Source organism: Eschrichtius robustus, chromosome 21, assembly GCF_028021215.1.
Source record: "Eschrichtius robustus isolate mEscRob2 chromosome 21, mEscRob2.pri, whole genome shotgun sequence".
NCBI classification, from domain to species: domain Eukaryota; kingdom Metazoa; phylum Chordata; class Mammalia; order Artiodactyla; family Eschrichtiidae; genus Eschrichtius; species Eschrichtius robustus.
In genome coordinates, this window is record NC_090844.1 from 14,167,112 (window position 1) to 14,188,048 (window position 20,937).

At 40.6% G+C, this 20,937-nt stretch overlaps 1 protein-coding gene across 1 annotated transcript; it reads right to left on the reverse strand.

Moving 5' to 3' along the window:
* Positions 1 to 1,133: 1,133 nt before the first annotated feature.
* CCDC110 (coiled-coil domain containing 110) lies at positions 1,134 to 12,363 on the reverse strand. Its single transcript, XM_068532129.1, has 6 exons — positions 12,295 to 12,363; positions 11,845 to 11,949; positions 5,719 to 5,774; positions 5,387 to 5,452; positions 4,063 to 4,173; positions 1,134 to 3,230 (listed from the first exon to the last, which is right to left on the reverse strand). Exons 1-6 carry the CDS (start codon positions 12,302 to 12,304, stop codon positions 1,134 to 1,136), a joined length of 2,445 nt encoding a protein of 814 aa, XP_068388230.1. The 5' UTR covers positions 12,305 to 12,363.
* Between the last annotated feature and the right edge of the window lie 8,574 nt (positions 12,364 to 20,937).

Consider the following 20,937-nt stretch of genomic DNA (forward strand, 5'->3'; position numbering starts at 1 on the left):
GATACCAATATCCTGAACATAGAAGCAGAAATCTTTAACAAAATATTGTCAAATTGAATCCAGAAGTATGTTAAAAGAATAATACATGATATCTGATGAAGTTTATCTCAGCAACTCAAGGTAGGTGTAATGTTTCAAAATTAATCAATGTAGTCACCATATTTACAGATTAAAGGGGGAAAACACAGGATCACCTCAATAAAATGCAGAAAAAGCATTTGACAAAATTCAATAAGTTTATTTGTATAACAAGAAGTCTTGAAAGCTAGAGATAGTGTCTCTGCTGGAGCAAGGACAGGTATTCTAACTGTCCTGTATAATAAAGGTAACGTTTCCATCTAGAGCAAAGGGCAGGCATGCTTACTGCACTCAGAAAAGTAATGGTTCCCTAAGCTCAGAGTTTTCTCTTGTAACGCAACCACTGTGTGACCCTTTTCATGTTGCCTATAGGAACTGGGGCTTGGAGAACCCATGCGAAAGTGCTGTTAACTCTGGCTCCTGCTATTGCTGTGAGCAACAAACTGTCCTTTATCTCTGACCCAGGAGTCTCATGTCTTCCACTAGAACCCATGAAACTGTCAGGCTAACATATATTAGCTTACAAGTTGGATAAAGTCTCAGAATGTTGACAGTTCTTGACAACATAAAAATATATACCTAATTCCAATTTCGAATTTAAAAAAACTAGTCTAATCAATTATAAGGTAATTGTAATCACATGTAAAAGTGAATTTAAAATTTTTTGTTGAAAAAAGTACTTGGACAAAGGATTTTGAAACATTGATTTTAGAAATTTATTTACATGGCTTGGATGGAAGCAATTGATACGGTTTACTTGGCATTCCTGGAAAAAAAGAAGAATTTTTTAAAAGGTTGGACTTCTAAGTGTATTGCAGAAAAATAATAATTAAAAAAAATCCCTGTTTGCTGCCGAAGTTGCTTTGGTCATATACAATGTATAGAAGTAGTATAAATAAAATAACATGAATTTTATCAAAAGAGCAAAATCTCTAAATAATTCCACTATATAATAAATTGGATACAAATCTTACAAAACTGAATTGTACTTACCTTCTTATTACTGTCCTCTGGCTAATGCCCGATAGGGTAAAAGAATCTTAAACATATTTCTACTAATCCACCACGATATACATACCTTTCAAATCAGGGGCTAAAGGCCTACTCCTGGGACTAGAGGTGTCTTCATAAATATCATAGATGTCAAGATGGAATTTCTCTCTTCTTGAAATGTAGCCCATTTTTGATAGGTCAATACGATGATTATAGATTTTTTCACTTAGATTTAAATATTCTCTTTGAAGATTCCGCATCTCAAATTCCAAGGTATCCCTTTCATTCTCTATACTTCTTACATAGTTTTCTAAAAGTATTTTGTCTTCCTCAAGTCTACTGATGCTGTTTTCAAATTTTATACTTTCTTGACTATGGTTTTTTAGTTCTTCTTTTAGAATCTGATTATCAGTTTTAATTTCCATTAACATTTTTGATAACATTTCACATTTGTTGCCCATTTCTGACAAACTATTCTTATAAATACTTGCTTCTGATTTTGCATTTTTTATTTCTTGCAGAAAATTCTCTTCGGTGGTAGATTGGTATGTTTGAATATCCTCAATTTCTCTTTCCATCATTTCTCTTGCAGCAGTAGATTCTTGTAAGGTTGTTTCAAGATTAAGCTTTTCATTTTTAACTGTTTCTATTATTTGAAGAAGTGTCTCTTGTTCAGTTTTTGCCAGTCTTTCTTTCTCTTTTAGCTGCATTATCTCTAGCTGGTTTTCTTTTTGTTCATTTTCAAGTGAGCCTTTTTCTGTTAGAAGCTGGTATGTTTTTTCCTCTAACATTTCTTTTTCCTCTTGTATCAATAGAATATTTGTTTTCATTGATTCCATTTCTGTGATCAGTAGTTTATTTTCATTATTGACAATGGCCATGTCACTTTGAGTTTGGTGTTCCTTACTTTTTAGTTGTTCTAATGTTTCTATCATTTGTTGCTTCTCCAAAGAAAGTTGACTATTTTTTTCCTCTAGGGTTTTATTTTGTCCTTGGAGAACATTATAGTTACTAATTATTTCTTTCAATTCTTTAAGACATTCTTTGCCATCTTCTTCTGTTTTAATTAACTTGGACTGAATAGTGTTCTTTTCTTCAACCAGTGTCTTAAGTTGTTTTTCATACATTTCAATTTTCTGTATCAGAGATTGTGTGATAAAGACAAGAGGTTTAATTTTCGTTTTAAGGGTTAGGTTTTCATTCTCCAGTTTCATTACTTTTTTCTGTATCTGCATAGATTCTTTCAGGTAATTCTGTAAGTACTGAATTTTTGCTACACACTGCTCAGTAACAGAATTGACTTTGGATATCTTCTCATTTTCAAATATTATTGATCCTTGTTTTACTGCAAATGGTTGTCTTTCTTTGTCTTTCATTGCATATTTTGTTGGGTCAAAGAATGCCAGTGTATGTCTTGGAACTCTGGAATGGAGTTTTAAATCTGCAATATTCTTGTCAGTAATAGGAATTTCTTTATTATTTTTCTCATTCTTTTCCCCCCTGTGTATTTCACTCTTAGATAGTTTTTTACATTTCCTACAAAAACTCACATGGAATTTTGACACTGTTTCCCTAAGTGGGAGTAATTTGTTTACTAGTGCCTCTAATTCCAAAATTCTCTTTGATTTTATATCTTCATTTAAGTTACTTTCAATATTTTCTTCCTTAATAAAGTTAATTTTTTCCTTGTGAGTGGGGGGCAGGTCATAGTTACCATTCCTTGGAATAGCTTTTAAAGTTTGCAGTTCATTTGTAAGTGCCAGTTCCCTATCATGTGACTTTTGAAGCTCTTCCTTCATTTGTTTGATAGAATGGCAAATATCATCTAGATTTTCACAAAATCCATGCTTGAGAAAAGGCACAGTAATTCTGGACTTATCCACAATTACCATATCAGCTTGAGACATCCCGTTTTGAGGTACATTAGGTAGGAAATTATAAAGGTTATTATCATTCTTCAAGTCAGAATTTTCTGAAGCTGAGTTATCTGTCGAAGTTAATATGTCCTTGAAATATATCTGGCATGGGATATTTATACCTTGAGAGAGACTGTTAACACTATCACTACTGAATATTTCTTCTACTGAATGAAGAGTCCTAGGATCCTCAAAATGCTGAATTTTCTCCATAGAAAGGGTTTCTTCTTGATTCTGTATAGGCTAGTAACAATAAAAATCACACTATGAATGTACTATCATTTGCTACATGACCAACAAATTAAGATAATATTTCGTGGAGGAATTATTTTTATTACAACCAGAATGAACATTTTATCCATTTCTGCAGCAAAGAGGCTGACAAGTATGATTCATTTTCTCCAGAAAATCTACCATTATTTTGAGATCTGTAACTCTGGTCTTCACAATTTGCTTAGAAATTGCACTTATTTCCTTAGGGGGTGAGATAGAAGGGCCAACCCCTCAATTCCAGAAATACAAATTCAGCATTTCTCAAGAGACCATCATAGATAGGTGGGGAAGAGAGAAGCAATAGTTCAAAGGGAAGTTTAAGGAAAATGAAAATTTCTACTTCTGGGCTATTTGTCAACCTTAGCTTGTCTTCCTAGTTTCAAATGGATCTAGGGCTGTGACTCTTCACAGAGAAAGTGTGAAGTTCTAATAAGTATGGACACAGTGACTCTAGTTTGGACCTGTTTTAGAGAACTCACTCTAGGTGTCAGTCCTAAAAGTAGAAAAACTCAAAGTGGACAGAAAAACTGCCATGTATTTCAGTTTACTTGGGAATCTTTAGGTATATGGACTAAGTCAAATGGCCCTCACACGCTCTCCTAAGAGAAACAAGAAAATTGCAGAAGTACAGAGGTAAACGCACATCTTTTAGGGTTTTCAGGACAGGAGTTTCCTTATTTTCATCTTTGACAATCCAGTCGCCCTGTGAAGAAGGGGAGAATGTAAAGGTGAAGGTAAACTGGTTGTAGTAACATTTCTGAAGTACCTAAATGTAGGAATGATTTTGTACTGAAACACATACCAAAGCTTTTTCATTGCGTGTGCTGAATACTAGATTTTTTTCTGAGCTAAATTGTGGGTTTTCTCCTTCAGTAATACTTTTGTTCAATATTTCACTGATTTCAGACTGCACCTTTAAAAGAGAAATTAAGAATGTCGGACTTTGATTTCACATTTATAAAGTTATGAATGCACAAGGATAATAGATATTATACTTGAAAGATACCTTTAAATTTCCTATGCATATTCTTTTCCATCATATAAAATAAAAATTAAATTTAATTTATTGTAATCTCTCTCATTGAAGGAATCTTTAAGAAAAGTATGTCTTTACTACATGACTATAAAATCAGAAAGACTTAATTTAGGAAAGCAATAAAATCTTATGAATTAAAATAATTTTAGATGTTTGATTTTTACATTGTTGAATAAGTCAGAGGTCTTTGATCTCTGTCATCAGAATGGAATCTATTCTGTCAGCCTCAGGAGGATTTTATCTTCTCTTCCCATTTCCCTGCAGTTGCTTTTAGTACAAGAATTTCAGGATGAAGTTTATATTGGGTCTTTAGCGACTATGCGTTGTGTTATGTACCCCCAGGAGCCATGCCCTATCCTTCTGTTAACACTACCCCGTACTTCTGGATAAAGTCCATGTGCCTTTGGTGATACAGATCCCTCCTTCAGCTCCAAGGGGTGGGCATGTGACCCAGAGCTAACCAGTCAGAGCGTTGCCTCCCTCTGAACAGTGATTGCTTCAAGCACTGCACGTGGGGCTGTCAGAATCAGGCCAAGAACTCAGTACACACTGTTGAGAGAGAAAAGCACAGTCTCATCTCTGTCTAACTGGAATCTGGAAGGATAAGGGCCGGAACTTCTAGCAACCCTTTTGCTACCACATGGAGTCTGAGAATACGTTACTGTCAAAAGCAGAACCAAGATAAGGAGTGAGGCTGGTTCCCTGATGATGAGGGTCCTGAACCTATGGATGAAGCCATCCCCAAGTGAGCTATTCCTAGGGCTTGCGTTACTAGAGCTAACAAAGTACACTTTTCCCTTAGTCAGTTTGACTTAGATTTTATATCACTTATAATGAGAGTCCCTATTTGTAGACTATATATAGGTAGCACTTTAAACATATGTTTTTTAAAAAAATCAGTGTTATTTCTTTTGGCTCATATCCAAATGCAAGTATAACAGAATGTAGTTTCCTGCCAATTTTGTGTCTAGAATAGGTGTGGCCTTATTACATTCAATATCAACTAATCAGTTGGCTAGTGATCATCAGCTCAGAAATGTGTGATGGTATTCTGTTTGGATATTTTCTATGTAAATTAGAAGAAACATACCATGCTAACATTCTGCAAAGTCTGTATTCGGAGAGCCTGAAATGATTCCAGCTGATGCTGAAGGGCCTATAACAAAATTACACAAGGTATGAAATTGAACATTTTTAGGTGAACATACATTTTGTTACAATTAAAAAAAAAAATCCCCCAAAGTTGCCTATTACAAGGATCATGTGAGGGTCAGGTGACTCACATTCTTCATCATTCTTGCTCACTCTCCAGTGCATTTTGATGAAGACTTTTGTGGAAAACCCGTATATATTTAGGAAGTATTCTGAGAAAGATCAGACTTTACACAGCTTTTCTGAGAAAATAAAATGAAATATACTCACTTTCAGTGCTGAATGTGGTTGGATTTGATTTTCTGATTCTGTTATGCAGCCGTATTCTAAAAAGTAAAATTGAAAAACTATGCGATTTAATTCTTAAGTGTTATTTTTAAACAATGTTAATGGAAAGCAGTCTCCTAGCTTTCCTGGATGGTGAGGCAAAGAGATAGTGAGACTGATGTTCACATTAGGACAAACCCGATGCTAGCTGCATAGTGAGTTTAAGAGATAATTCTCATCTGACTTACAATACTGCACCTACTTAAGGTTGTAATAGTGGTATTACTTTTATAATAAACCTTTAACTTGTAACACCAAACTGAGAACTCTCAGGAACTCAGATATCTTTGTTTGTTTCTGGGATATAAACTATATTTTTTGGTAAAAAAATTCACAATTCTTATGTTAAGGGAGACGCTTGGCAAAGTCCTGTATAGGTCTCAGTACCTATGCAACAGCCATGTGATGTTTTTCTTCCTTAACATGGAAAACAATTTGGATTAATAGAACATAATTTTTGTTATGCCCTTAAGCAAAGTGCTGTAAGGATCCGTGTGTTCCTTCCTAGAAAATAGATTTTAGATCTGCAATAAGGGAGAGACTATATAACGTTTGCAAATTTCCTGACATACATTCCTCTTTTTTCCCAAATGTTAGGCTACTTGCTTTGCAAATTTTTATTAAAAAAATTAAAAAACATGTCCTGAATGAAATGAGAGTTATGTTAGAATTTGCCCCAGGCTGACAATTTCTGCTGTAAGAGAAGGTTTTTAAAGAAGTCAGCACATCTCCTTTGGAATGGCAGTCTGCCAGATGTTATAGAATCTGGTTGCAAAGTATACTTCCTTCCACCCAGTCTCAGTGTGGCCCTCATCACTGAGAGAGCTGCTGTGGTTCAGAGCCTGGAGCCATTTGGCCAGTTGAAGAATCCCACCTTCATTACAGGGCAGGGATGGACTGTGTGTGGGGGCTGGGCAGGGGTGCATTAATGAGTATCTTCAGGATTCTGGCTTTCTTTATCGCCTCTGAAAGTCAGAGGGAGTTATGAGCCATGCTATAGATAGCCTTGCCAGAATCATCTCTTTTCATCTTTGGCCTCCACTCTCCAATTTTATGTCCTGAGGGGGTGCCCCCTTCCTTCTCCAGGTACTGCTGGTGAAGTTTTTGCTGGTGTTCTGGCGGGGTTTTTTTGTTCATGTCCTTTTGTAGTGGGGGAGGAAGGTCTGGGATCTTCTTTAGCTCTAAAATCTCTACCTGAAAGTCTAGAATAATTTTGATAAGTTTATGATTTGGCCTTAAATATTGTTTCATGTTCAAGTGGTTCATTCCTTCAATAATATCACACATTCAGATTTTGAGTGTCTACTACTTGGTGTGCCCCACTGTAGTTACTATAGACACAGCAATGAATAAATCAGCCGGAGCTCCTGTTCTCACTATGCCTACCTTCTAAAAAAAGTAAACAGAAAAATAGCAAACAAAGATATAAACAGGATACTTCCAAATAATGATAAATAACACAAAGAAAATAGGCTACTGTGACAGTGAGGGGGGGTGAGGACAGCATTGGGGAGGGTGGTTAGAAAAGGCCTATCTGGCATTTTGTGGCTTCAGCCAAGACTGCTACGTGATAAGAAGGGGCCAGCCATGGGGACATCTGTAGGAAGAGATTCAGAGCAGAGGAAACCGCAAGGCCCTGAAGCAGAGCACGTGTCACCTGTGTTTGGAACAGAAAGAAAGCCCATGTGGATGCAGCTTCCTGAGCAGATGGGAGCACGGTGTGCTAAGAGTTCAGGGGGAGACGGGGGTGAGGTTAGAGAGAATCTGGCAGGCCATCCTGAGGGATTTGGCTTTTATTTTAAGAGAAATGAGAAGCTTTGGGGGGTTTCAATCACGAGAATGATTTGATTTGACTAAAAACATTATAGGACACTCTCCTGCATGATAATGGATTACAAGGTAGCAGTTGCAGGACTGTTGGAATAATCCAAGGGAGAGACAAAGGTATCTTGGACTAGAATGGCAGTGGGGGAAATGGAGAAAAATAGGTGGATTCAAAATATGTTTTGGAGATGAAGCATTGCTGGAGGATTAGATGTGGCCAGTGTCGAGGAAGGAAAGGTGACTCCTAGGTTTTTAGTGAGAGCAGATGGACGAATGATGATGCCATTTACTGAAATGGAAAAGAGTGGGGGAGGAACATATTTTAGGGAAAACTCGTTTAGGTCTGTTAAAGTTAAGTTTTCTGTTGGACATCAAAGTGGAGATGTCAACAGGCAGTTGGATAATCCAGGCTCTGGGTCAAGGGAGTGGTTATGAGCACTGCATTGGGAAATATGGACCCTGCTGCTGGCCTAGACAGGGGCACTTCCTGTGCAGCGAGCAGCTCAGAACCCCAGATGAAGTGGCTCGAGGGGAGATGGAACATGAAGGTTCGTGGGCAACGCTTTCTGGTTTTACTGTGGCAGGGGATAAGGTGCCTGGTGGGGATAGGGGTTTTGGGAAGAGATGTGAAGGTTAAGAAGAATTTTTTTTTAACCATGAGAGAGTCTAATATGCCTGCTTACTGCGGGAATCATATAGTGGAAATGGAGGAGAAGAAGAATTCTGGAGAATGAGGAAGGCTGATGGCCAAAGTTGAGCACTTGAGAATTCCAGGAGAGATACGATCTGGAGGAAATGACCTGTGATTGAGCAGGGACAGTCCTTCCATTGAAGTGGGGGACAGCAGAGAATATGGGACACAGGCGATAGGTTAGCAGAGTTTAAGGTTGAAGGTCAGGGAGTTTGGGTCTGATTGCTTCTATTTTTTTCATATAGTTTAAGGTCGTGTTACACGTTGGGAGGTAGCGGTGAGAGGTGTTGGAGATTTGAGGAAACCAGAAGAGTGGAATAGTTATCTTGGACAGGGCTTGCAAAAGCATTTACTGGGGAAATAAAGTAACTTTTCCAAATAGCATTGAGATCCATGGTATGACTCAGAAGTGAGTGTTTTTCTCCTGCAAAGTTCATATGATTCAGTGAAGATACAGAGTAGGCAGAGAGTTGGATTCATCTATTTTTAAAAGCTATGAAAATAACTTTCTGTTTTTCTTATGAGATTCAGAGACATTGGCTACTACTTATTCCCAAAGGGAAGATAATTTTAAAATTCATCAATACTTAAAGAAACACATAGGATTATGTGATTCTAGAATTGGAAGGGAAATTATCAGTGAAGCACAGGAGAGGGAACACAGTCACAGGTCACCATTTATCAAGTCCTTGCTGAATGTACACTATTGGGAAGTATTTAGTAGAGGATGTGGTGCCAGCCCTGAAGAAGCTTATACTGTATTCAGATTGCAAGAAATATTCAGATTATATTCAATTTCAGATTATATTCAATTCAATTCAAGTTCTGTAGCTGTTTCATATTTAAGTGTCAAAATTTAAAAACAAGATAGTTATCAGCAGGATGACTTTTGAGGTAATTAAGGTAAAGATATAGGGAATTTATTCTGAAGTCTGCAGAAGATTATGTCATATTCAATGTATAGAGAAAGTTTTAAGGGCATACCTGTAGCTAACAGAGCAGGGAGAACAAAGGAGTTTTAAAAATGCAACGTGGTAATGATTCTATATACGATGGTAGACACTCTGTAGTCAACGCCTTTTAATTCTCAGGTTCAAATACTGAGTTTTGCTGTGACAGTTCACACTCACTCCTAGAAGTAACTGTTTTATTGAAGCCTTGTGAGCTGTTCTACCCAAGCCTTCATTCATTCATCTAACAACTATTTTTAAGCACCTGCTATGTATCAAGTACTGTCCAAGGTGCTGGGGATCCTACAGTGAACAAAATATGCAAAATCCCTGCCCATGTGAGGGGAACAAAGGATCTTGTGTGTAAGACGGCAGTGAATCCTATGGAGAATAGTAAGGCACAGAGCAGGGGAGTGTGCATATCTGCACGAGGCTTTGTTATGGGAGCTATGGAGCCAGGCTGCCTCAGCTTGCACGCTCACTGCGAGGGGTCAGTGTCTCGTTTGTAGGTAAAGCCTTACACAGTGCAAGGCACACAGTAAATGCTCAAGAAAAATTTACTCTCTTACTGTAGCAACAAGGGTATTATCAATATGATGATGATTTGGTAAATTTAAAATTTCTAATAGAGATGGGAGGGAGGGATGACTGCCCAAATTCTCCAGTGCTTCCCATTTTGCTCAGCATAAAACCCCACATCCTTAGGTGGAATTACAAAGCCCAGTGTCCTCTCTGAACCCTTCTCCTATCCTCGTCCGTGCTCATTCTGCTCCCGTCACCAGCTGGTCCTCAAACATGCCAGGCATCCTCCCACCTAGGGACCTTTGCAGCTGCTGTTCTCTCTGCCTGGAATGTTCTTTCCCCGGAAATCTGCACTGACTACTCCTTTACCTCCTTCAGGTCTTTGCTCAGATGTCATCTGCTAAGGGAGGTCTCCTACCATCCTATTTGAAATAAAACTGCACACTCCCCACCCACCTCTGACACTCCATATATATACTTCACGCCATATACTAACTCCTTGTTCTTTTAAAATCAGAGACCTGAGAAATATATACGACCTTGTAATTCGGCATTACTTATGCAAATCACGTCAGTGTTCTGTTGGTCAGTACCCAGCGAATGGATCACTTGGTGACCATGAAGTGTAGCTAAGAGAACAGAAAGTGGGGAGGGCACAAGGTCACACCTCCTAGTTTTGCCTTGAGCTGTAAGCACGAAGTCCCTGCCATCTTTGGTGGCGCCTAACTTAGAATATCTCTCACCGATTGAGTCCCTGCCCTTATACCCGCCATGCTCTAGCAAGAAAGACTGTAACTCTCACACAAGCATATGTGCTATTTTGTATGTAACTGCATTTTCTGTGAACGCTGGCATTTTTCTCCAGAGCCTTCCATCTCACATTAGAGAACACACGGTCTTGCCACATTAAGCTCCCTCAGTCTCTTCTGACCTTAAACACTCTCTCTTGGTATGGAGCTGTCTCCGTGTCTAATCTCTCTGTGAGGGCTTTCTGCCCCACTCAGGGCTTCCCATCACCCCTCCCGTTGCACAGGGAGGCCTGCCTGGCCTCATGCAGGCGGGAGGGGCACAGAAGAGCAGAGAGAGGGCAGGTCAGTGCACTGCCCTGCGGCCTCTACTGAGGTGTGGCTTATCCTGGTGGTCACTGGGCATCCAATTGTCTTGCGTCTTTTGTCTGCCGGGTGTGGCTGCTCCAGCCCTTTTTTTAGAGCCCTTGACAAGGCCGTTGTGAAGGTCCCCGGTTTACGGAGGTGGACAAACCCCAACCTGACCTCAGGTCTCCGGCTCACCACTTGTCACAGCACCTCTGCGTCTGGATTGCCCATGTGTCGCGCGTGGCTTATGGGCAACTGTAGGATCCCAACGTGGCCCCTCAGTTTAGATACCGCCTTCCGCCCACGGCGCTCTGCTCCTTCGCTGGTGTCTCACGTGAACACCAGGCCCCTCTGAGAGCTGTGTAGCCTCCTTCAGCTTCTCTCAAGGAAGCTAGACTCCAGCTCCAGTGTTCTCAGATCCTCCCTGCATCTTATTCATGGTTTATATGGAACTTGAAAACTGCAGCTTTTTAATGATTTCAAACATCCTCCCTATACAGTATCCTGTAGTCCACAAATATTTACTATAAAAGTATTTCTCTTGGAAAAAGATAGGTAACTTTTTAGTGACTGTCCAAAAAATCAGCAATTCTTATTTGGTATTCAGAGAAGCAGTACAGTGTAGCATGGAGGTTAAGGCCTGGACCCTGGAGCTACCCTGCTGAACACTGGCTCTGTCCGTTGCTGCCTGTGCGACCTTGGGGAGTTAGTTAACCTCTCTGTGCCTCAGTTTCCTCACTTGTAATATGAGGAGAATGGTAGTGCCTACTTCATAGGGTTGTCGTGAGGATTAAATGAGTTGATACATTTAAGTGCTCAGAACAACATCTGGCACAAAGTAAATGTCCGTGTTAGTTATTATTAGTATCTTACGAGTAGTTACCGGAAGCACACCAGTTGGGCCAGTGGATTTAAGTAACGTACTGGTTGCCTATAGTAAAAGGCGGAAACATCACTGCCATCGGAGCCTTGGCCTGGGAGGTTTTACCTGTTTCACTGCCACCATTTTCCTTTACCCCCTCAGAGGAATTTAGGATCTTGGATGCTGAAAGGAGAACGCAGTCAACCTCCTCCTCTTCCTCAGGATGCTTTTCTGTAACAGAACAGTACGCGGCTTTTGGTTTTGCTGGGAGAAAGGAGGCGAGGCGTGGGGATTCTGGACGCGGGCGCGCTGAGCGGCCACGGGAGGGCGCGCTGGGGCCACGCCGCGGCGGCGGGCCGGGCTGCTCCGAGGCTGGAAGCAGGGCAGGCCCGGGGACGCAGGCGGTGCTTTCCTCCCGGGGCGGGCGGAGGTGTGCGGCTCGTCTAGGAGATCCGCACTCCAGACGGGACCCGCCCCGCGGGGGAAGGAGCCGGGGCGGGGGGAGGCGGCGCTGCCCACCACGCGTCCGCTTCCCAGGGTGCCCCCTCCCAGGGCAGCCCCCAGCCCGGCTCTTACCCGGGCTCATTTCTGCTGCTGAAGCTCTCTTTCCAACCGCCTTCCCCTCTCCCAGGCAGTCTGCTCGGTTGCTTCCCGCCCGGGCAGCTCGTTGCTTGGTAACGGGGTGGCCGGGACACAGCGAGCGGCAGTGGGGCGCGCGCGAGGGTGGGGGTGGGGAGGAGGAAGGTGCGCGCCGGGGGCCGGGGTGCAGTACGCCCGCCCCTCCGGAGCGGCGCCCGCGACAGCTGCGTGCTACCTTTGCTGTGCCTCCCAGGCCCAGCGACAGTCTCACTAGGGTGTGTCCGCCCCCCACGCCCACCCCCGCCGCTCCCCTGCTGACCCAGAACTTGATCTCGATCAGACTCTGATTTAACACAGTACCTGTTGGACCCAAGCTGTGTGGAGAAAGGGGAATGTTTGGAGACACGCAGACACCTAGGAACTCCCCCCCCCCCTTTCTGATCGCCATTTCATTGTTTTATTCTGTTCTATTCCTCTTGTTTCAACCCATCGGTCGAATTAGTTTCAGCGTTTGGGGATTTGAACGGTCCTAGACCATTATTGTGAAAGGACGTCTGTTTGCTGTGGTTAAAAGAAGACCCCTGTTTCCGATAATGAACTTTCAGTAACCGTGTATGGAAATGTACACATTAGAGCTGTCGCAGAGGCGCCGGTCTTCATCTGTAGAGCATGCTCATTTCCTGTGCACCTGGGCAAACCGCTTGCACAAGATGAATGTTGCGTTGGAAGCTGGGGCTTGTTCAGCTGAGGACTGGTTGGCGTGGCCGCAGTCAGTCCCTGTGCCCATCAGGAAGTGGAGCTCTTTAAATAAAAGTTTTAAATGAGTGTATATTATTATTTTGCGATAACAACCGTTACAGATAGAATATAAAATAATTGAAAATTCAAATTTTAAGTCACAATAAGGAATTTAAAGTCATGATGACATAACTTATTATATAATTATGTGGCTTGCTTTCATGGAAATGAAATTCTTTATCAGAGGTTCAATGTTTACTTGCTGTAATTTCTTGTTTTTTAGCCTATAGAAATGGTGTCTAGAAGATTCGACAGTCTTGTGGTGGTGTAGACAATTTCAACAAATTGTAATTTTGAGAACTTAGGTTCTCCATTGATGATTGATATTGACAAAGTTAATTTTTTCCGAGGAGCTACAAAAATTTTCATCAATGTGTCTGTTAAATTACTATTCTGAATAAATTACAGTATTTTGAAGGGAGACTGTAGATAAAAAAGCATTACATTTTAGTAAGTTAATTTCCATACTAATGAAATTTCCATAACAAATAAGAAATTACTATAAAATATTCTACTTTATGTAACATTATATTTTAATATCTAGTAACCTGATAATTAACATAATATAATATTCTATAATAACTAATTTGTCTATGTAATATTCGTGGATTATGATGGCAAATGTATACAGAGAAGTTACTTGTGGATTTAAATGAGAGGATTCAGCCACACCATTTAGCCCAGAATAGAAAAAGCAGATGATAAGAGCTATAATATCAAAAACTCAAACTTAGCCAGTGTGCTAATTTCAATAGAGATCTACTCTAATTTTAAGATACTTCCGAATCAGTTCATCAGTTAGAGAAGCAGTTCTTTACTTAGAAGATCAGTTGATTTTAGGTGTTAGGTCAACAAGATCATTTGATTATCAAACTCATTTCTCTTTAGTAAACTAAATCACATATGTGTATTCTCAGTTAGAATAGGAATAATTTATTTGTCAGAAAATTATTGTAATTAATATATAAAAAGCCCATCTTTGGAGCCAACAAAGATAATAAATTTTAAAAACGTCTTCAGTAATTACAGTGTCTATGACATGAATGGCATCCCCTCAGAAAAGGCCCCATGTTAGGGCCTCACATCAACAGTTGCACATGGAGACCCTGTTCTTTGGTGAGAGAGAACCTGGAAGGGTAAGAAGAGAACATGAACCCCCAGAATAGGGGTGGGTGGTGGACGCATCATTTTGGGGTTGTTCACTGCATTTGTGAATGTATGTCGAGGGAAGTCTTTTCTGATTACTCATGGCCACTTAAAACCGTTGTCACCAATCACAACCTGCTTGAAACTCCCTCCATTCTGAACTTTGCAGGTAATGGTGACTCGGTGACTTGCTATATGTGAGCATGAGTTTACTTATCTCCACAACAGGCCAGGATTGCTGTAAAGGGTCCTACTACAGTAGGTTCAGTAGTTACATAGGAGGCTGCCAGTGATGGCAGCTCTAGACCCCAGAGTCTCAGGTGAGATTCCATTAACAATGCTGACATTTTTTCCTGTGATTCATCCTTATTTTAAAAAAATTGACACTTCAATTGAAAAAGATTCAACTGCTTTAGCTCAAATACCAGAACACGTATATATTTTAAAGAGATAGTTTGTGTTGTCTGATTTGTATTGTGCATCCACTTTGTGATGAACTTGCCAAAGTTCAAAAAATAAAAAATTTTATAAGTTTCTCAGTCAATGCACATTTATATGGCCTATAAAATGTAAAGTCCTCATTATGTTTTATTTATTAAATTATTTTTTGAGAAATTTTAAAATGATGGAATATGCAAAGAATGCTATAATTAACCCTTTGCTTCCATCTCCCAGAATTAACAGTTATAATTATATTAGCATATTTGATTTTTATTTAGAAACAATAAAGAATCACATAGAATGGAACTCCCCACCACTTCCTTTTCTGTTCCTTCTTCCCTACACTCCTCCCATAAGAAACCATTGTCATGAATTTAGGGTACAATCTTACAGTCCATTCTTATATTTTTATACTAATTATAATGAGTAATAGAGATGATTGCCCTTGTTTGTTTTAAAGTTTTTCATAAATGGTATCATAGTTTACATTTTATTCTGCAGCTTGCTCTTTTTCTTCAACAAATATGTTTTTTAGGTCTATGCATTTTTAAAGAATAGATCTTTAATTCAATTGTAAAAATGGACTTGAGATACCTTTCAGTTCTTCCAGTGTTTTTGCCCTTTTGGTCTCCATTATGTTTTAAATTTTGAAATGAGATCACCAACTTATAATAAAGTTGGAAGTATAGTCTGATACATATTTCATTTTCTCCTGAGCCATTAAGAGTGAGTTGTTGACATGTTGTCCCGTCACTTCCGAATACTTTGATGTGTATCTTGTAAGGACACTCCAACATGTGCACAATACAGCCATTAAAGTCTGGAAATGAGCATTGATACATTACTGCCATCTAATCCTCAGACCCCACTAAAGTTTGACCAGTTCTTCCAATAATGTCCTTTACAGCAAAGGGATCCAGTCCAACATCTTGCTTTACATGTAGTTGTCATGACATGCCTCTTTACTCAGAGTCTCATGGACCCAGAGTTGCCTGTTTTATTCAGTGGGTTAGAATGGATTATCTTCTGTTGCTGACATGATTTATACTGTTGCTTAAATTTCCCTAATTGGGTCAGTGCGAGTGTCTCTAGCTGGCCTCTGCGTACTTTTGACACATCTCCTTCATTACTAGAGCACTTTTTAATTTGGTTGACACAGTCAGATGTTTCATGCTTATCCTGTATTTTCCCTGCCCTAGCCCTGAAATCAGCCATTTCTCCGAGGAGTCTTGGTTTCTTTTAGAGGAGAATGGTATTTAGAAGCCAGGATGTGAGCGCTAAGTTGCTATCTAGGTGTAGCTGCTCCCAGGCCCTCTTAGTAGATAGAGCAAGGGAATGTCTGCCTGGGTACGTATACACATATACACAAGCACACATGCACATGCGCATCCACGTTTATTTATCTATATTGAGAACCATGAGTTCACAATGCCTCCAGTTCCAATGCAACATCACAGTGCTCTTTCTAGTTTTCTCCCTTTCCAGATGAGAAAGTTGACTTCCATTATCCCTTATATATTTCCTTATATGCTCTCTCATGCCAGTCTTTCACCATCACCCCCACATGGATGCCCTCGTTATCCCACTTAGGTTCCAGGACTCTGTATCGCCCCTTCCCGACTCCGCTGAGACCCTGAACCCTATGCCGGGCCTCCCCTCAACCTAGAGACACTCCTCATCCCTTTGGGCTCCGTCACTGCAGGCTGGGCCTCCTCTCTGTGGAGGAGACCTTCACGTCCTCCCTGCCTGTGACACCATGCACACCCAGGCCCATGCAGGGCCACCCTCCCCACCCTGCTTGAGCTCCGACTGCTGATGCCAGTGTTCCCACCCACGCGGATGCTTTCTTTTCCCACCTTGGGATGGGACACCCAAAGCCTGCTTTTGCAAAGTCATGAGATGATTCTTCCATGCTTTTTTTTTTTTCTAAAAGCTTTATTGTTTTACCTTTCATTTTTAGACTTGCTATTCATCTGGAATTGATTTTTATATAGAGTGTGAGGTAGGTGTCAATATCCATTTTTTATATGCCTATCCAATTGACCCATCATTTATTGTAAAGAATGTGATTTTCCATACCAGCTATATATTTTAATATATTTTACAATGTGTTTTTCTTTTGTGTGCTCATATTCTACTAATCTTGAACCTAAAGTTCCTCATTGCCAAGTTGCTAAAGTCAGGTAAAGTGATTATTTGCTTACCCAGCATATAGATTAGAATTAGATAAAAGGCATAGTATAGTGAAATTTCCTTTAGACTGCAGAAATGGGGAAAACCCCATTCTCCTGAGTGAGACCAGGAGAACCCTAGGTCTCTGAGATTCTCTGTTGAGCACCCAGTGTTTTCTGTAGCACTCAGGTTTTCAGTACATAGAAATGAAGGCTAGTGATATTCAGAAGAATCTGGCAAAAATTTGCATTACACTTGCCCGGCCCTACCTATCATTGTTCCTGCTCCTGTGACACTGAATGGGTTCATTATCCCATTTGAAATTGGTAACCAAATTTGAGAATTAAAACACTTACTCTGGTGGACTTTCAATTTTCTCCCTCCCTAATGTAATTATCACCCCCCCCCACCCCCAAATTAAGCTTTTGGTGAAATATTCTTTTTTTTTTTTTTTTAAAGATTGATTGATTGATTGATTGATTGATTGCTATGTTGGGTCTTCGTTTCTGTGCGAGGGCTTTCTCTAGTTGCGGCAAGCGGGGGCCACTCTTCATCGCGGTGCGCGGGCCTCTCACTATCGTGGCCTCTCTTGTTGCGGAGCACAGGCTCCAGACGCACAGGCTCAGTAGTTGTGGCTCACGGGCCTAGTTGCTCTGCGGCATGTGGGATCTTCCCAGACCAGGGCTCGAACCCGTGTCCCCTGCATTAGCAGGCAGATTCTCAACCACTGCACCACCAGGGAAGCCCTTGGTGAAATATTCTTGCTTTTACTTAATGGTGTTGAGAATTGTGGAATTTTATGGAAAAAAGTTATTTTCCAGATTTGTGTGGGGAAAACTGAAACATGGGGAGGTTTAGGAACTTTTCAAAAACTCTCTTAACTGGTCAGTGCTAGACTTCCTGATTCTGAGACCCTGGTTTTGCCCAAATCAGTTTATTTTGATGTTTTGTCCCCCATAACAAGTTATAATTTTATGAGATAGGACAATATTTCATCTAAATTTTCCAAAAGTATAAAGGTGGTATAAATATTAATGCTAGAAACTAAGAGTTCCTATTCCCTGATACGGTGTCACACGTCACCTGTACTACCTTCTCAGTGTGGTGAGATTGTTTCTATTTCATTCGACCTCATATCAGATAGACAGTGGAGCATTTTCTGTCACGGGGTATGCTTTCTCTGGCCACACATGTCAGTCAGTCCAGCAACTGCCCTGAAAAAATCTGATTTATTTTTTTATTGTGAAGTTCATTGCTAAAGGTTGGAATTAAAATCTGTACTGCCAATCGTTTTAAAAAAAACTGTGAGTCACAATATTTCAGAGTCTTCAAAGAGTAGCTCCTCTTAGAGAATCCATTTTCACCTGTTGACTAACAGCTGCAGATTCAAGAATCTGGAACAAATTCAAGAGCTTGAACAAAAACAAGCTAGTCAAATCTATTCTTAGCAATTTATGACCAGACTAAAATACTTCCGGGTTTTTTAGCTTCAGGAGATCTTTTTTAAAACCTGAGATCACAAGGCTATCATTAATCATAGCTGAGATCTATAGTAGTGTGAAAAAGTGACCAAACCACTCCTAAAACATAACAAATTTGGGCAACTGTCATAAGGTTAGTGCTTTGGTCAGAGAGGGGACCTATGTGCTGGTGACTTAGGACTCTTGGATGGGTAGTGGGCCTTCAACAGCTTAAAGGCTTGGTGCCACAGCCAGCTTTAAGTTTCTTTCAGAGTTAATTTTAACCTGATTTCATCTATATAGGAGAATGAACCCCACAACTCACTAAGAATAACCACAAGCTCTGGCTCTTAGGAAGTTGACTGCAGCCTTAAGGGGGCTTATTTATATGGTGTACTGTAGTGGGGGTACTAAGAAAGTGGAGTCCATCTACCTGTGTGAAGTTTGGTGTGCTCAGGGATAGGCAGAGTGAAGTTTGGTGTGCTCAGGGGTAGGCAGAGTGAAGTTTGGTGTGCTCAGCGATAGGCAGAGTGAAGTTTGGTGTGCTCAGGGATAGGCAGAGTGAAGTTTGGTGTGCTCAGGGATAGGCAGAGTGAAGTTTGGTGTGCTCAGCGGTAGGCAGAGTGAAGTTTGGTGTGCTCAGCGATAGGCAGAGTGAAGTTTGGTGTGCTCAGGGATAGGCAGAGTGAAGTTTCGTGTGCTCAGGGGTAGGCAGAGTGAAGTTTGGTGTGCTCAGGGGTAGGCAGAGTGAAGTTTGGTGTGCTCAGGGGTAGGCAGAGTGAAGTTTGGTGTGCTCAGGGGTAGGCAGAGTGAAGTTTGGTGTGCTCAGGGGTAGGCAGAGTGAAGTTTGGTGTGCTCAGGGGTAGGCAGAGTGAAGTTTGGTGTGCTCAGGGATAGGCAGAGGAACATCAAGGGAGCTTGAGAAGGAATAGATGTTAGGGAAAGAGAGATTTCTGGGCTGGTGTAGAGTACTTGAGCATGCTTGCAGGCTGAGAAGAGTCAGTGACACAGAAAGACTGAGCAGGAAAAATAAGTTGGAAAGAGAACTTGAGGAATAGAGTGATGGAGATGAATTGGACCAAGAAGAAAGAGGGACGAACAGTCTCTTTGAACATGGGAAGGTTTGGCCGTTCTACAGAGATGATAATATAGAGCTTTCCTCCCTCTGACCAAGGCAGAAGCGATGGGGAATGCACTTTTTCTGGACTGAGGCATGTAGGTCAGATAAGTGCTCTGTTTGTGAAGCTTATCGAGGCTACGTAGGTGTTTATTGGTTTGAATAAATATAGCGGTCGGAGTCTCTGTAGCTTCTTGTAGACTTTAATTCAGCTCGCAGTATGTGACCTTCTTCTTACTAATGCTAAGCTGCTTTATGCTTTTTAGATACTGAAGGAGCTGCACTAACTCAGGTCACTTGATCACACATTAATAAAAGGAGTTCGTTTCCCTTGCTATATAAAGATACCTAGAATGTGTGCTTCCAGTGGAGCTAATGAATTTGCAATGATAAATTCATATTCCTTGCTTGATTTCAGCTGTGAGCTATGACATGAGTCAGAGGTGGTATCCGTGGCCATGGAACAGAATGAAACTTCTAAATTGAACCAAGAGCCTGGCCACATTGACAGCATGCCTTCACTAAACTGAATGTCTAGCCAGTTAACACCAATAAAGACAATGTCAAGAACAGATCAGTGACTTTTTGAGCTGATATAAGTCTCAGGGGTCATCCAGTCCGTTTCCCTCATTCTGCAGAACAGAAGTTGAAGCCCAGTGAGTCCAGTCTTTATCCAGAGCTATTTTCATGACAGTCTTCTTACTTACGCCTTACTTAATCATATCATGACTTAATATTTTTATTATTCCACACTACCTTTTTCTAGCGCTCACGGAAGAAATGATTTTTATTATAAAGAGAACAAACATAGACTGTAAGTAAACATCGATATAAATAAAATAATACAATAGAGAATTATAACAATGTCTAGGATTCATAGGTTTAAAGATTTCAAAGCCGTATGACTTATTACTGGGGAATATTAGTGAGGTTTTAAATGCTGTTTTTTTCCCCTACTTGTTTGGTCCTGTACCAAAGTTAAAACTCTCTGAAACTTTTCCTCATCTATAAAATATTTAGTTGGCAAAGTTGTAAGGAAAAAATTACATTTGAATGCGACCAATATTATGTCAAGAATTTTGTAAGCATTCAATTAAAAATATATATACTGGGCTTCCCTGGTGGTGCAGTGGTTAAGCATCTGCCTGCCAATGCAGGGCACATGGGTTCGAGCCCTGGTCCCGGAAGATCCCACATGCCGCGGAGCAACTAAGCCCGCGAGCCACAACTACTGAGCCCATGTGCCACAAGTAGTGAAGCCCACGCGCTTAGAGCCTGTGCTCTGCAATAAGAGAAGCCGCTGCAATGAGAAGCCTGTGCACCGCAACGAAGAGTAGCCCCTGCTCACTGCAGCTAGAGAAAGCCCACGCCTGGCCACGAAGACCCAGTGCAGCCGAAAATAAATAATAATAAATAAAATAAATATAAAAAAACTTAAAAAAAAATCTCTAAAAAAAAAAAATATATATATATATATATATACTAAATAAAATAGATGTAGGCAAT

Excerpts from the sequence above, each read along its gene's own strand:
- CCDC110 (XM_068532129.1), bottom strand. Across the intron at positions 5,453-5,718 it reads AACCACATTCAGCACTGAAA|GCCCTTCAGCATCAGCTGGA; the intron begins GTGAGTATATTT and ends ATTTTGTTATAG. Across the intron at positions 3,231-4,062 it reads CACGCAATGAAAAAGCTTTG|CCTATACAGAATCAAGAAGA; the intron begins GTATGTGTTTCA and ends TATTGTTACTAG.